Here is a 13,606-nt window from a genome sequence, read left to right as displayed (position 1 = left end):
CCACGCTGCTGAAGCCATATCTCTTCAGAAAGGTCATCAGGAAGCCGAAGCCAATGAAGATCATCACGTGGATATCCTGGAACACTGTGGACCAATGAGAATGCAGGTCAGAGGTCAGCTCAGAGGAGTTTGACTATTTTGATCCTTAACATAACATGGTTTTATTGAAGGTCCGTTAAGGCCCTATTTGATTTATTCCTCACATTGAATAAAAACAGAGAGGATGACAACTGAATGAAACTGATAAAGGGTGTCAACAAGACAACAACAAATAAGAGACAAGAACACAACTGCAAAGACATTCAAATCAATTAACAGACCAGCAATTGATCAAATACCTAGGGCCTTGCCTTTTGATGCTCAAATGATTCACGGAGCTGCCGCATTGGACTGTGCTGCAACCGTAGTAAACCCTATCCACACGAGGGGGTCATTGTAAATCCTGACTTGTCGGAAGATGGAAGACCAATTCAATTAGTCTGTGAATGGGATACTGAGAACTGAGGCTAACCCAGTTTGACGTGTCGTGTCAGTAGCCTCACGCTGTTCCATTCACTGACTTCACATGATCTTAATCAAGTCTTCTGAACTTATTAGAGGGTCTCAGGGAAGCAGACACTCCACAGTTAAACACATTCCTCACTATTAGTTTCAGTTACTGGAATTATAAGGACAGGGGTCTTGTGTATGGATCACTGTCCTCGCACTTTATGTACTGTATATTTAGATTGATGTACGTAAGAGGACAGAGACTTTACTTACAGGGTGTATGATGGTTCTAGTTCACTGTGTTTGTGGACAGCAGGATGTGAGCTCTGTCCGATCGTCTGCAGATAAGGATCAGGCTACTAGCCCAGGAGACTGACCAGATGTGTATGTATGTGTGCATCTGGTGTGTGTTTGTGCATGCATGTGTGTCTAGCTTAGAACAGTATTTCCACCGCCGCCGGAGGAACGATCCTAATTTTCCAAGCTCCACTCTCGCGCGACGCTCACAAAAGGTTCCCTTCCCTGAAATGCCTGACAACTTCCTATTCCCAAAAGCCGTGTGCGATGGATGACTGGTTCTCATCTGGAAAGTACATGAAGGTGTGGCAGAAAGGGAAAACAATAGGCCTCGTTTCTCCAGGTCTGGTTAGCATTGTGGTGAGCAGTTAGCATTGTGGTGAGCAGTTAGCACTGTGGTGAGCAGTTAGCACTGTGGTGAGCAGTTAGCACTGTGGTGAGCAGTTAGTATTGTGGTGAGCAGTTAGCATTGTGGGGAGCAGTTAGCATTGTGGTGAGCAGTTAGCATTGTGGTGTCAGGGAAGGACCTAGGCAGACAGTCACTACTAAGAAAGTCCTGACTGGGAAAATGATGGAATATAGGGTGTGGGGTGGGGGGTGGGGGGTTTGGGGGCTTAGTTGCAGCATAGACTAGCCCATAGGTCCATTGTCTTTTTTTTGTCTGTGACTATGTATGACTACCATGTACTATATGACTCTGTCTACCAGCATGCCATTCTAGAGTTTATATACATCTCTATCTCTATGTGTATCTGTGCCATTCCAGACCTTACTATAAGTATAACTGATGCTGCATTGTACAGTTGTAGAGGGATTGTTGTAACTGGCAATTAATTTTAGAGTAGAGTTTGTTTGGAGGCTCCCCATTTCTGCCACACGTGATAGAGACAGAGTAAACAGGAAGGTTAGCTCTTCTAAACAGATATTGTCTCCGATTAGAAGTTTGTGAATTCCTCTCTCTCATTATTGTGTTTACATGTGACTGGTTCTTTCTTCACAGTAGTGCATTGTATTGCTATGGATGATATTCAGCAAACTACAACCTGATTCTAATCAGGTTTAGTATTACTTACGCAATGCCTCCGAGACGTCATAGGATACATTATAACCCCTCTGGCACTGGTCAGAACACCCGCGCCCATCCGGTAACAAACAAATAACTCAAATCTATTCAATATTTTCCCTGATATCGAAGTCTGAACAATGTCAGATATGTAGGCTAATATACAAATTGCCCTGTAAAATATATACAAGGTACAAATAACTCAAATCTATTCAATCTTTTCCCTGAAATCGAAGTCTGAACAATGTCAGATATGTAAGATATACAAATAGCCTTGTAAGATATATACAAGGTAAGATATACAAATAGCCGTGTGTTGACTTGACTTTTGTAATGGAACAAATCTGCATTTTTGTTGTTAAACATTATCTCTGGGTAAATGCAAGGGAATGGACTGTATGCTAATACAAACTAGAATACACGATGTATCGTGTAAAGTTACTGAGAACTGCCTAACCTGATAACTTCCTGGCGTTGTAAGCGCCTATAGAGCCGCAGAAGTCTCAGCTTTTGTCTTGTCCATATTGCATATCTTTCTTTTTCGGCCCACCACTGCACATTGTCGTCTTAACCAGCACTGTCATCTAAAATCTCTAATGTTTTATTTCTTTGGCTTGGAAAGTTTAGAGCTATGCACTATGCAGTGACCCATTGAGGAACCCCTTGGATGGTCCTATATCACCTGAATAATTGATCCCTTAGTGACATTATACCAGTTGGCGGCTCTAAGAAAAGGATGTGGCGGGAGGTAGAGAGGTCCGTTTGGAACTCAGCCTCTTAGATGGCCTCTTTGCCCAACACGTTAGGTCATCCTCCATGTGGTAGTTGTATTGTGCTAGCACTCTAACCAGGATATCAAGTATTTTCTGGATTGCTAGTCTGAAGGGGTGTCAGTCTGAAAGGAGAAGGTTTCAGGCCAGCAACTTAATTATTTTCAATAATGTTGAATGCTGACATGTTTGGAGATCAGTGCACCATACTCTGACGAAGAAGCTTGGTCTGAAATGCATCAGCATCAAACATCATTGAAGGGAATTAAATTGTAGTTCCTCAACCTTCCGTTAGCATTTCAGTAATCCCCCATGGTTTTGGATGAGAAGGAATCCCTAGTGTGCTCATTCTGCCACCCAGGCATGATGACCCAGTGCCAACGCCACTGCATTCACTAGGGCAGGCGCCCGTGCCAGTATGGCTCATGCAGATATGGGCAAACCTCCGAGGCACCAGTGCCTTTTGAGGTTCTTGACTTTAATTTAGCGTCCAACTGAATCTCACTACAAGTCACTTTTTGTGTTGTTGTGAACTGTAATTACAAAATATAATTTTGTCTGAATTCCGCCTGACTTTGATGATAGGGCTTTATGGCTGTGAAACAACTCGGTGTTCGATAAAATCTTAAGGTCCCACTTCACTGAGGAAAACAAGTATTTCACAGAGCCACAGAACCCATTGGTTCGTCTCAATTACATTTTTTCAACACTGATTTTGTCCCTTGATGATAAAGCCCAGCAACAACATAGGTTCCTTATTTTTTCTAAATTGCATTTCTCTGCTTATTTCCTCTGCTTTGAACCTGTAATTGTGGAGCTTTGGTATGCACAATAGGAACGACCCCACATTGCACGCAATATCAGACCCCTGACATTTTCTCATAGAGAAGAGAAAGAAAGTTATTGCCATCTTTTATACGCATTTCTAACTGTATATTCCATTAAACAATTACTATTTAATATCTTGAATACATTTTTTGACGTATTTTGGTTTATGTAGGGTGAATTCGGATACAGTGGGACATCATATAAACTGGGACAGCTTTAATCCTGATGCGTTTATTTCTTCATCTGACAAGAGAAAATCTAAGCAATTGTTGCTAAACCCTTGCTGAGAAACCCCATGATCAAAATCACTTCACTTCATTGGTGTGACATCATAGAGGGGGGCAGAGCAAGCTTCAAACAGGAAGCTCACCCCGCGGTAAGATCAGTGACATAGCTTATTTTCTGTTTTGTTTATAAAACTTGCACTGTGCCAAATTGTGATGTAAATGTGCATACTATGTACTGGTGCATCAAAATACATCAAAAAACGTTTCAAATATTATGTTTCTATTTTGTAATTCAGTCATTTTTTGTTGTTGTCCCGCTTCACCAACCATAGGTAGCTAAAGTAGGACAGCATGGAGTAGCTAAAGTAGGACAGCATGGAGTAACTAAAGTAGGACAGCATGGAGTAACTAAAGTGGGACAGCATGGAGTAACTAAAGTAGGACAGCATGGAGTAACTAAAGTGGGACAGCATGGAGTAACTAAAGTGGGACAGCATGGAGTAACTAAAGTAGGACAGCATGGAGTAACTAAAGTAGGACAGCATGGAGTAACTAAAGTAGGACAGCATGGAGTAACTAAAGTAGGACAGCATGGAGTAACTAAAGTAGGACAGCATGGAGTAGCTAAAGTAGGACAGCATGGAGTAACTAAAGTAGGACAGCATGGAGTAGCTAAAGTAGGACAGCATGGAGTAACTAAAGTGGGACAGTCTTATAGGCTTTTCCAATGGAGGAAAGAGATCCAGTTTACATTAGGGACCCCCTGTATTGAAGTTAGGCAGGGCTCTGCTTCTTGTAGTACTATATCCTGTTCATTTTTTCTTGTAGTGCTGTAATTAGTACTGTTATTAGTACTGTTATCAGTACTGTTATTAGTACTGTTATTAGTACTGTTATTTGAGTGAATTCAGAAAAAGTGGGGCACTTTTTACATTTCCGTCTTCTGTAACCTCTTCAAACATCTATCCAACATATTAGCCCAACAAATCAAATCAAATGTTATTTGTCACATGCGCCGAATACAACAGGTGTAGACCTTACCATGAAATGCTTACTTACTGTACCTTTTAAGTAAGTAACAGAATATTTGCTAAAAAAAAAAAAAAAAAAATACAATACAAATAAATAAAAGTCAAACAATAACGAGGCTATATACAGGGGTACCGAGTCAATGTGCAGGGGTACAGGTTAGTCGAGGTAATTGAGGTAATATGTGCATGTAGGTAGGGGTAAAGGGACTATGCATAGATAATACACAATGAGTAGCAGCAGCGTAAGCACATGATACATTTCTGAACTCCTCAGATGTTTCCTATCACACAAAATTGAATAGAATTGTCATATGGGTACAATTAGGACTATAATAATGGTGTCCCAGTTTATTTAACATGCTGTCCCAGTTAACCAAATGCGAACTGAAAATATGGTTTTGACTCAGTGTACACAAATGGGTGTGTCATGCCTCCTGTGAATATAATTAGGAAACATCTTGAAGTTTTCAGAAATGAATCATGTGTTGGCTTATTTGTTGGATAGATGACAAAAGAGGTTACAGAAGACGGAAAAAAGTGTACCACTTATTTCGAATTCACCCTATATTGTTTCTCTGATCAGTTAAAACAACCAATAGTTATAAAAACTATTTGGATGTCTTTGGATATGACTTAACCTAAACAAAGATGGGAAGTTCACCCATTTTTACACGTGGCATAATTTTCACTCTTTCTGTGCTTGTAGTTGATCCCCCAAACCGTTTTTTTATGTTTTGTTTTGTTACAGAGAAAATTGGTTGTCACATTTTGCTGAGTCATCATTGACAATAATGCAATATGCAAATATGTTAGAAAACACTCTAAAGTACTCCACACCAACTCATATTACATCGGAATCCCATTCTGAATGTCTCTGTACAACAGTTTTGAAAAAAATGTCCACTGTGCCATAAATCCATGTTTGAATGATTGTGTTTACAACAAAAATATGCAAATATGGATTCATGGGACAGTGGAATTCGTTTTCTAAAATTGAATGCAGAGATCATTCAGAATGGGATTCTGGTGTAATATGAGTTGGTTTGGAGTGTTTTCGAACATGCTTTAGACACATTTTCATAATGCAAATAGTTTGGGGGATCAACTACAATCACAAAAAGAGTGAAACTAAGTCTACATGTAAAAATTGGTGAACTTCCCCTTTAACATTTCTTAGAATTTTGTAAAATGGTCAACCCAAATGCTAAGCACTGCACTAATCTCTTTGGGTGACACCTGCCCTGCACATTTATGGGCAACCTCCATACTGTAAGTCTTCAAGTATTTATGCTGTATAAAGTTAGACAAAAAATAAAAGTTTTAGGATTCCAAGAACCAAGCAACGAACACCAGACTCACTTCTAAATTATTTTTAATGCCAGTGTCATATAGGTAAAGTAGTAGGAGTGGGGCTTTGTCACTTTTCAACTGATAAGTCACAAGAATTACAATAGTCTCCAAACACAAATTAATGTACACATGTGCAAACACTTTTACCCATAACTAAGAATTTCCCTTCAGTGCACATGCAAGTTTCATTGTAAATATGTGGATGCCATTCAGTCCAGGCATTAATCTTAGTCATTTAGCAGACACTCTTATCCAGATCGACTTACAGGAGTAATTAGGATTATGTGCCTTGCTCAATTTCTTCATCTAGTCAGCTCGGGGAATTGAACCAGTGACCTTTCGGTTACTGGCCCAACGCTCTTGACCGAGGGGTGCCCCTATGACAGCTGGAGCATCTGGCCTGTTCCATACAGAGTCATTTTAGGTGTGAGTGTGCTGCAATGGACACGTGCACAACCAGGGTTGGGTAGGTTACTTTCTAAATGTAGTCCATTACAGTTACTAGTTACCTGTCCAAAATTGTAATCAGTAATGTAACTTTTGGAATACCCAAACTCAGTAACGTAATCTGATAATTTTCGGATTACTTTCCCCTTAAGAGGCATTAGAAGAAGACCAAAAGGATCCATCAAACACATTTGGTGTGTCATCATAGTGGTCTCTGACTTGTGGTCAGACTCGCTCAGGTGGAACAAACTTACATTTGTGCCTTTTTTCAATTCTGAATTGAATGTCATTGAGAAAACAGAAAGGTGTCATAATGTATTTTTTTCCCCAAACATCCTTTCTGAATTTAAGTGATCCAAAAAGTAATCATCTAGTTTTTCGAAGGTATCTGTAATCTCATTACAATATTTTTGCTGTTAACGTAACTGATTACCGTTTTTTTGTAATCAGATTACATGTAATCAGTTACTCCCCAACCCTGTGCACAACAGGCTCACATTATGCTAACCCACAACATCTCCCTCTGATTGATCACAGGAGCTACTGCACAATTATAAAGAGAAGAGGGGTCAAATCATTGAGACTCAACTGCATTATTAACTTCATAGCCTGTCATCCATAGCAACTATGGTTGCCATCAATAAGCCAAATACAAACAGATCCATGATTCTTCAACCGAGCTCCCACAACCAGACTGACACACTGACAGCCCACACATCCAATGTGTGGCACCACACTGAGGTGGCCTGCTCCCAGATCTGTTTCTGCCTTGCCAACTGCTATGGTCATTGTCATGCCAAGACAGCACAAACTGATCTGGGAACAGGCTAACGCTGAGAAGCCTTCAGGTGTCACTTACTGGGGTAGAGGGTCAGAGGATTCTGTGCCGTCTTCTCCTCATGGTGTGTGGCGTTGTTGTGGGCTCCGTGCCCCCCGTGTTTCCCATCATCGTAGACCACAAACACAGCAAACAGGATGATGGTGATAATCTCCAGAGTCAGAGCCAGGATGGGAAACTTCAGCCTCATGTTGGTGGCGTAAGCAGGCATGCTAGGATTATATAACTCTCTGTGCATGTGTGTCTCTCTCTCTCTCTCCTCTCTCTCTCTCTCTCTCTCTCTCTCTCTCTCTCTCTCTCTCTCTCTCTCTCTCTCTCTCTCTCTCGTCTGTCCCTATCTCTGGCACACTCTCACTCTGTCTCTCCCTATATATCTTTTGGGGCTTGTGGTGGTAGTGTGATGGGGGAGAGCAACTGTTGTCTGGTTTTAAATTGGTGCAGGTTTCGTGGGGACCAATGGCAGGGCAGAACAGGCAGGCCCGGGTGGTTACTCCCACTTCTGCACTTTGCTCATGGGGATTGGTTTCCTCCCTGTTGGGTGTTTACTCTTTTTAAAAGAGGGGGCAAAAACAAGACTTTGGCAAAACACACAGTAATGACAACTGGCCAGTGACAGAGCCATGAGATGAATGGCTAATGATCTTTTTCAAACTCATTTGCAATTGCAATGTCATGTTATGTTGAGGCATAATCCTGTCAAAATGAAGATAAAAAGCATTGTTCATCATGTGCTGTGCAAATATTCCCTTAAAAATCCTTAAGAGTCTATGCGTCAATCTAATTAACATGATAAAAAAATCCCCATCAAAATCCGGCAGTTTAAGCTAGAGATATCCGCCTATGTCGGCCTGGAAAGTGGTAGAGCTACAGCGCTGTTTGTCAGACCAGGTTAAAGGACCCCTCCAGAGGAAGTTGTTATCACTATTTCAATGTAATTCTGTCCTATTGCGGAAATGCTCGTTTAGTTCCACTTTCCGAACACTGACATATGGCTCCTTATAAATATTGAAAATCATCTCCACCTTCCTTCGTGTGCACAGCCCATATGGTCTCTGGCACAGCCCACACTCCGCGATTTGTAAACAAACCCAAAGGGTAGATTCGCTAATAGCTACAGAGCACAGCACAGCTAACGGTAGCTACGACGAGGCGGGGGACCGTCCACTCTCCTCCCTCTTCTGCAACGGAATTGAATGATCAAGTTTCAAGTTTTATTAGTCATATGTACGGGATTCACATGGTATACACCGTCCAACGAAATGCTTAAGGATGAATACAGAGTTTAGTGGTAATTCTGGAGTTTTACTAGAGGCTAGCTAACCTACTGTACATTTTAATCATTTATTTTCCATTCCATTGTTTTCTCAGCTTGTAATTGTAGTTGGTTATGTAAACATTATCAGAACAGGCATTGAATGATAAACCAAACAAAACATGGACCCATATAGTATTTAAAAAAAAAATGTAATTACTATTTCATCCACATCTTCACTCTATGTCAATATTACAATATTGCTGCTTGCTCAGCCTGTCCTTGGTCTGCATCACACAGCCTGGGAGTCCTCAGTCCTGTAAGACACATGAAACAGCATGACACAGCTGATTCAAATAATCAACGAATCATCAAGCTTCGATAATTTGAATCAGCTGTATAGTGTTAGGGCAAAAAACAAAATGTGCACCACTTGGGGTCCCGAGGACCGAGTTTGGGAAACGCTGCTGTAGATACACCTTGCAGTTTTGGAGACAGCTTAACGTTTGGTAACAAAACTAAGGCAATGCGGTAGCGCTAGTACTAATAAAGCAGTTATTTACTCACTGAGCTATACTGTATATTAGCTTACTTCATATGGATTTACTTTACCACTCAGTTAGCTATGCGGCAGGGCGGCAGGTAGCTTAGTGGGTAAGAGCGTTGTGCCAGTAACCGAAAGGTCGCTGGTTCTAATCCCCGAGCCGACTAGGTGAAAAATCTGTCGATGTGCCCTTGAGCAAGGCACTTAACCCTAATTGCTCCTGTAAGTCGCTCTGGATAAGAGCGTCTGCTAAATGACTAAAAATAAAAAATAAAATAAATAAAAATACTATGCTAGCTATAGCTAGCTAGCCAGCCAAACTTGTATAATTAGGGAGAAACTGCTACAGTGAGGGAAAAAAGTATTTAGTCAGCCACCAATTGTGCAAGTTCTCCCACTTAAAAAGATGAGAGAGGCCTGTAATTTTCATCATAGGTACACGTCAACTATGACAGACGAAATTAGGAAAAAAAATCCAGAAAATCACATTGTAGGATTTTTAATGAATTTATTTGCAAATTATGGTGGAAAATAAGTATTTGGTCAATAACAAAAGTTTCTCAATACTTTGTTATATACCCTTTGTTGGCAATGACACAGGTCAAACGTTTTCTGTAAGTCTTCACAAGGTTTTCACACACTGTTGCTGGTATTTTGGCCCATTCCTCCATGCAGATCTCCTCTAGAGCAGTGATGTTTTGGGGCTGTCGCTGGGCAACACGGACTTTCAACTCCCTCCAAAGATTTTCTATGGGGTTGAGATCTGGAGACTGGCTAGGCCACTCCAGGACCTTGAAATGCTTCTTACGAAGCCACTCCTTCGTTGCCTGGGCGGTGTGTTTGGGATCATTGTCATGCTGAAAGACCCAGCCACGTTTCATCTTCAATGCCCTTGCTGATGGAAGGAGGTTTTCACTCAAAATCTCACGATACATGGCCCCATTCATTCTTTCCTTTACACGGATCAGTCGTCCTGGTCCCTTTGCAGAAAAACAGCCCCAAAGCATGATGTTTCCACCCCCATGCTTCACAGTAGGTATGGTGTTCTTTGGATGCAACTCAGCATTCTTTGTCCTCCAAACACGACGAGTTGAGTTTTTACCAAAAAGTTCTATTTTGGTTTCATCTGACCATATGACATTCTCCCAATCCTCTTCTGGATCATCCAAATGCACTCTAGCAAACTTCAGATGGGCCTGGACATGTACTGGCTTAAGCAGGGGGACACGTCTGGCACTGCAGGATTTGAGTCCCTGGCGGCGTAGTGTGTTACTGATGGTAGGCTTTGTTACTTTGGTCCCAGCTCTCTGCAGGTCATTCACTAGGTCCCCCCGTGTGGTTCTGGGATTTTTGCTCACCGTTCTTGTGATCATTTTGACCCCACGGGGTGAGATCTTGTGTGGAGCCCCAGATCGAGGGAGATTATCAGTGGTCTTGTTTGTCTTCCATTTCCTAATAATTGCTCCCACAGTTGATTTCTTCAAACCAAGCTGCTTACCTATTGCAGATTCAGTCTTCCCAGCCTGGTGCAGGTCTACAATTTTGTTTCTGGTGTCCTTTGACAGCTCTTTGGTCTTGGCCATAGTGGAGTTTGGAGTGTGACTGTTTGAGGTTGTGGACAGGTGTCTTTTATACTGATAACAAGTTCAAACAGGTGTCATTAATACAGGTAACGAGTGGAGGACAGAGGAGCCTCTTAAAGAAGAAGTTACAGGTCTGTGAGAGACAGAAATCTTGCTTGTTTGTAGGTGACCAAATACTTATTTTCCACCATAATTTGCAAATAAATTCATTAAAAATCCTACAATGTGATTTTCTGGAGAAAAAAATTCTCAATTTGTCTGTCATAGTTGACGTGTACCTATGATGAAAATTACAGGCCTCTCTCATCTTTTTAAGTGGGAGAACTTGCACAATTGGTAGCTGACTAAATACTTTTCTTCCCCACTGTACTTGCTAGCTAGCTACACTGTTGTTGTAGCGCCGCAGTGCACAGGTCTCCAGAAACTATGAGGTGTACCATCTGTGTTGACATTTCACCTATCCACCTCATCCACTCATCAGAATAATATAATGTAGCTCTTTTCTTACTCACCGTTTCACCGGCGTCAGCCCATCCAACATCTTCGAACAGTCGAAGTGTATTGCAGACAGCAGTGAGCCAGTAAAGCCACAGTAACAGCAGGTTGTAAACAGGAAGTAAGGAGCCCACACATTCTAACATGTTTGTAGGTGGTTCCAAATGAACTAAAGCCAGCCCTATAACTGTCACGTAAGTCAGAAAGAACTTGCAAGTCATTGGCACAGATTTCCACAAAGTTCCCACTTCAAGCCCAAATATATAATATTTGACTAAAATGATGACCTATTGACTTAAATCATTGTGCAACATCATGGGTAATCTCTGGGTATCGTCTTTCAGCTGAAGAAAATAGTTACTTTTCACTGGTGTGGGTGTTTAACAGAAAATCGTTAAATGCAAAGTGAAATGGAAAGGGCTGTTTTCATTTTCCAACTGCTCAATTTAGCATTTTTCTATTTTCTCTGTTCATTTTCAAAGTGTATGCAAATTGCTTCCTGGAGGTGTGAACCAGGAGAGCAACACCACACTCCCATGTAGTAGTACTGTACATCCAGGCAATGTCACACTCTCTGTGCATTGAACCTGGTGTCCTGTACAGCAGAAGAACATTTTAGCCTGCTATGCCAAAACTTAAGCAATTTAGCTTGGGGAGGGAGCCAATGGATTTTTTCTGGTCTCAGGCAAAGTTACTCAACACATGTGCTTGGTCACCGAACCACTTCTTCCTGGTTAGTTATTCGCATGATGAGTAACCATGCCTGATACCTGAAGAGTTTAATTGTCTACAGGCTTTGGTTTAGCGGACTAATGTAATCTTCTGATGTGCAGAAGACTCTTGTTTGAACCCTGTCAGTCATATTTGTGCCGTGGCTCAGATGGGTCTCTGTATGGAGGAGGTCAAAGGATGGTGGATTTTACATGAGGTGGTTCAGTTACCACACATGCATGATGAGTAAGCCTAACCTTGCTTGAGACCTGAAGAGTTGCATTGGCTCCCCGAGTCAATGCCTAGGCTTCAGCTTAGCAGGCCTATGCTTTTCTGGTGTGCAGGAGACTTGGGTTCGCACCCTGTGTGTTGGTTACACTAGTCTAAGATCAATGTACAGAGAGCCTGACATGGCTAGGATGTACTACTACATGGGTGTGGGGTGTTGTTCTCCTGGTTCACGCCTCCAAGAATCCATTTGCATTATTCTGATGAGTGGATGAAGTGGATAGGTGAAATGCCAACACAGCTGGGCCCAGCGGCGCTACATCAAGAGTGTAGCTAGTTAGCAAGTAGCAGTTGCTCGCTAACTATACAAGTTTGGCTGGCTAGCTAGCTATTGCATAGCTAACTGTGCGGTGAGGAAAATCCATACCAGTACTAACGCTACCACAATGCCTTTTGTACTGCTAAATGACTTAAATGTAAATGTTACCAAACGCGAAGCTGTCTCCAAAACTGCAAGGTGTCTCTACAGCAAAAGGAAAGTGCTTGCTGGCCAATGTGATACAAAATGCTGCTAAGTAATAGCAAAAAGTGCATACTACAGTTTATGTAAAGTTGTAAGGACAAAACATAATTATGTTTTAATTAGCTAGCTAGCTTGTTTTCAAAGTTGAGAGAGTGGGTGTATGTAGCTAGTGAAATTAGTTAATCCCTCAATTTTGCACTTCTGTGTTTAGCAGAGTAACATTCTGTCCTATCCAACAGGCACCAAATGTGAGAACTAATATTGCCATTTTCTCTTAGGCTACCCATCCCAGCCCCCTCTTCTACGACTAGCCACCGAAGTAAAACCATGGTCAGACAGATGCCTTCCATTCCACCCAAGCCAAAAAAGTATATTTTAATATATTACTAAAGTATACTTAAATATACTACAGATTCTAATAATATACTTCAAATACAAGATGTACTTTTCTAGTATATCTTAAGTATAGTGTAAATATATGATCATTACACTTCAATACACTTATTAAAATTGTACTTTAAATTAATTGTTTGTCCAGTCTTTTAATATACTATTCATATACTACATTTTTTGTTTTGTTTTTCAGTCTTTAAGTATACAGTGCCTTCAGAAAGAATTCACACCCTTTGACGTTTTCAACATTTTGTTGTTACAGCCTGAATTTAAAATTGATTAAATTGGTACACATAATGTAAAAGTGGAATTATGTTTTTTATTTTTATTTTTACAAATTAATGAAAAATGAAAAGCTGAAATCTTTTCAGTCAATACATATTCAACCCCTTTGTAATGGCAAGCCTAAATAAGTTCAGGAGTACACATTTGCTTAACAAGTCGCATAATAAGTTGCATGGACTCACTCTGTGTGCAATAATAGTGTTTAACATTATTTGTTAATGACTACCTCATCTCTGTACCCCACAATAATCT

At 40.9% G+C, this 13,606-nt stretch overlaps 1 protein-coding gene across 1 annotated transcript in view; it reads right to left on the bottom strand.

Moving 5' to 3' along the window:
• LOC311108097 (ammonium transporter Rh type A-like) overlaps positions 1 to 7,567 on the bottom strand; it is an 11,565-nt gene extending 3,998 nt beyond the window's left edge. The window contains exons 1-2 of the mRNA XM_084150737.1: positions 7,362 to 7,567; positions 5 to 84 (exon numbers count right to left, since the gene is read on the bottom strand). Of these exons, the coding sequence (XP_084006863.1) occupies positions 5 to 84; positions 7,362 to 7,551 (270 nt within the window). The 5' untranslated portion in view covers positions 7,552 to 7,567. The remainder of the gene's footprint in view (positions 1 to 4; positions 85 to 7,361) is intronic.
• Positions 7,568 to 13,606: the final 6,039 nt, after the last annotated feature.

This window comes from Coregonus lavaretus (assembly GCF_964263955.1).
Source record: "Coregonus lavaretus genome assembly, chromosome: 33".
Classification (NCBI taxonomy): domain Eukaryota; kingdom Metazoa; phylum Chordata; class Actinopteri; order Salmoniformes; family Salmonidae; genus Coregonus; species Coregonus lavaretus.
The sequence above is the reverse complement of the archived record's forward strand: the minus strand, read 5'-3'. Positions and strand labels throughout refer to the sequence as shown.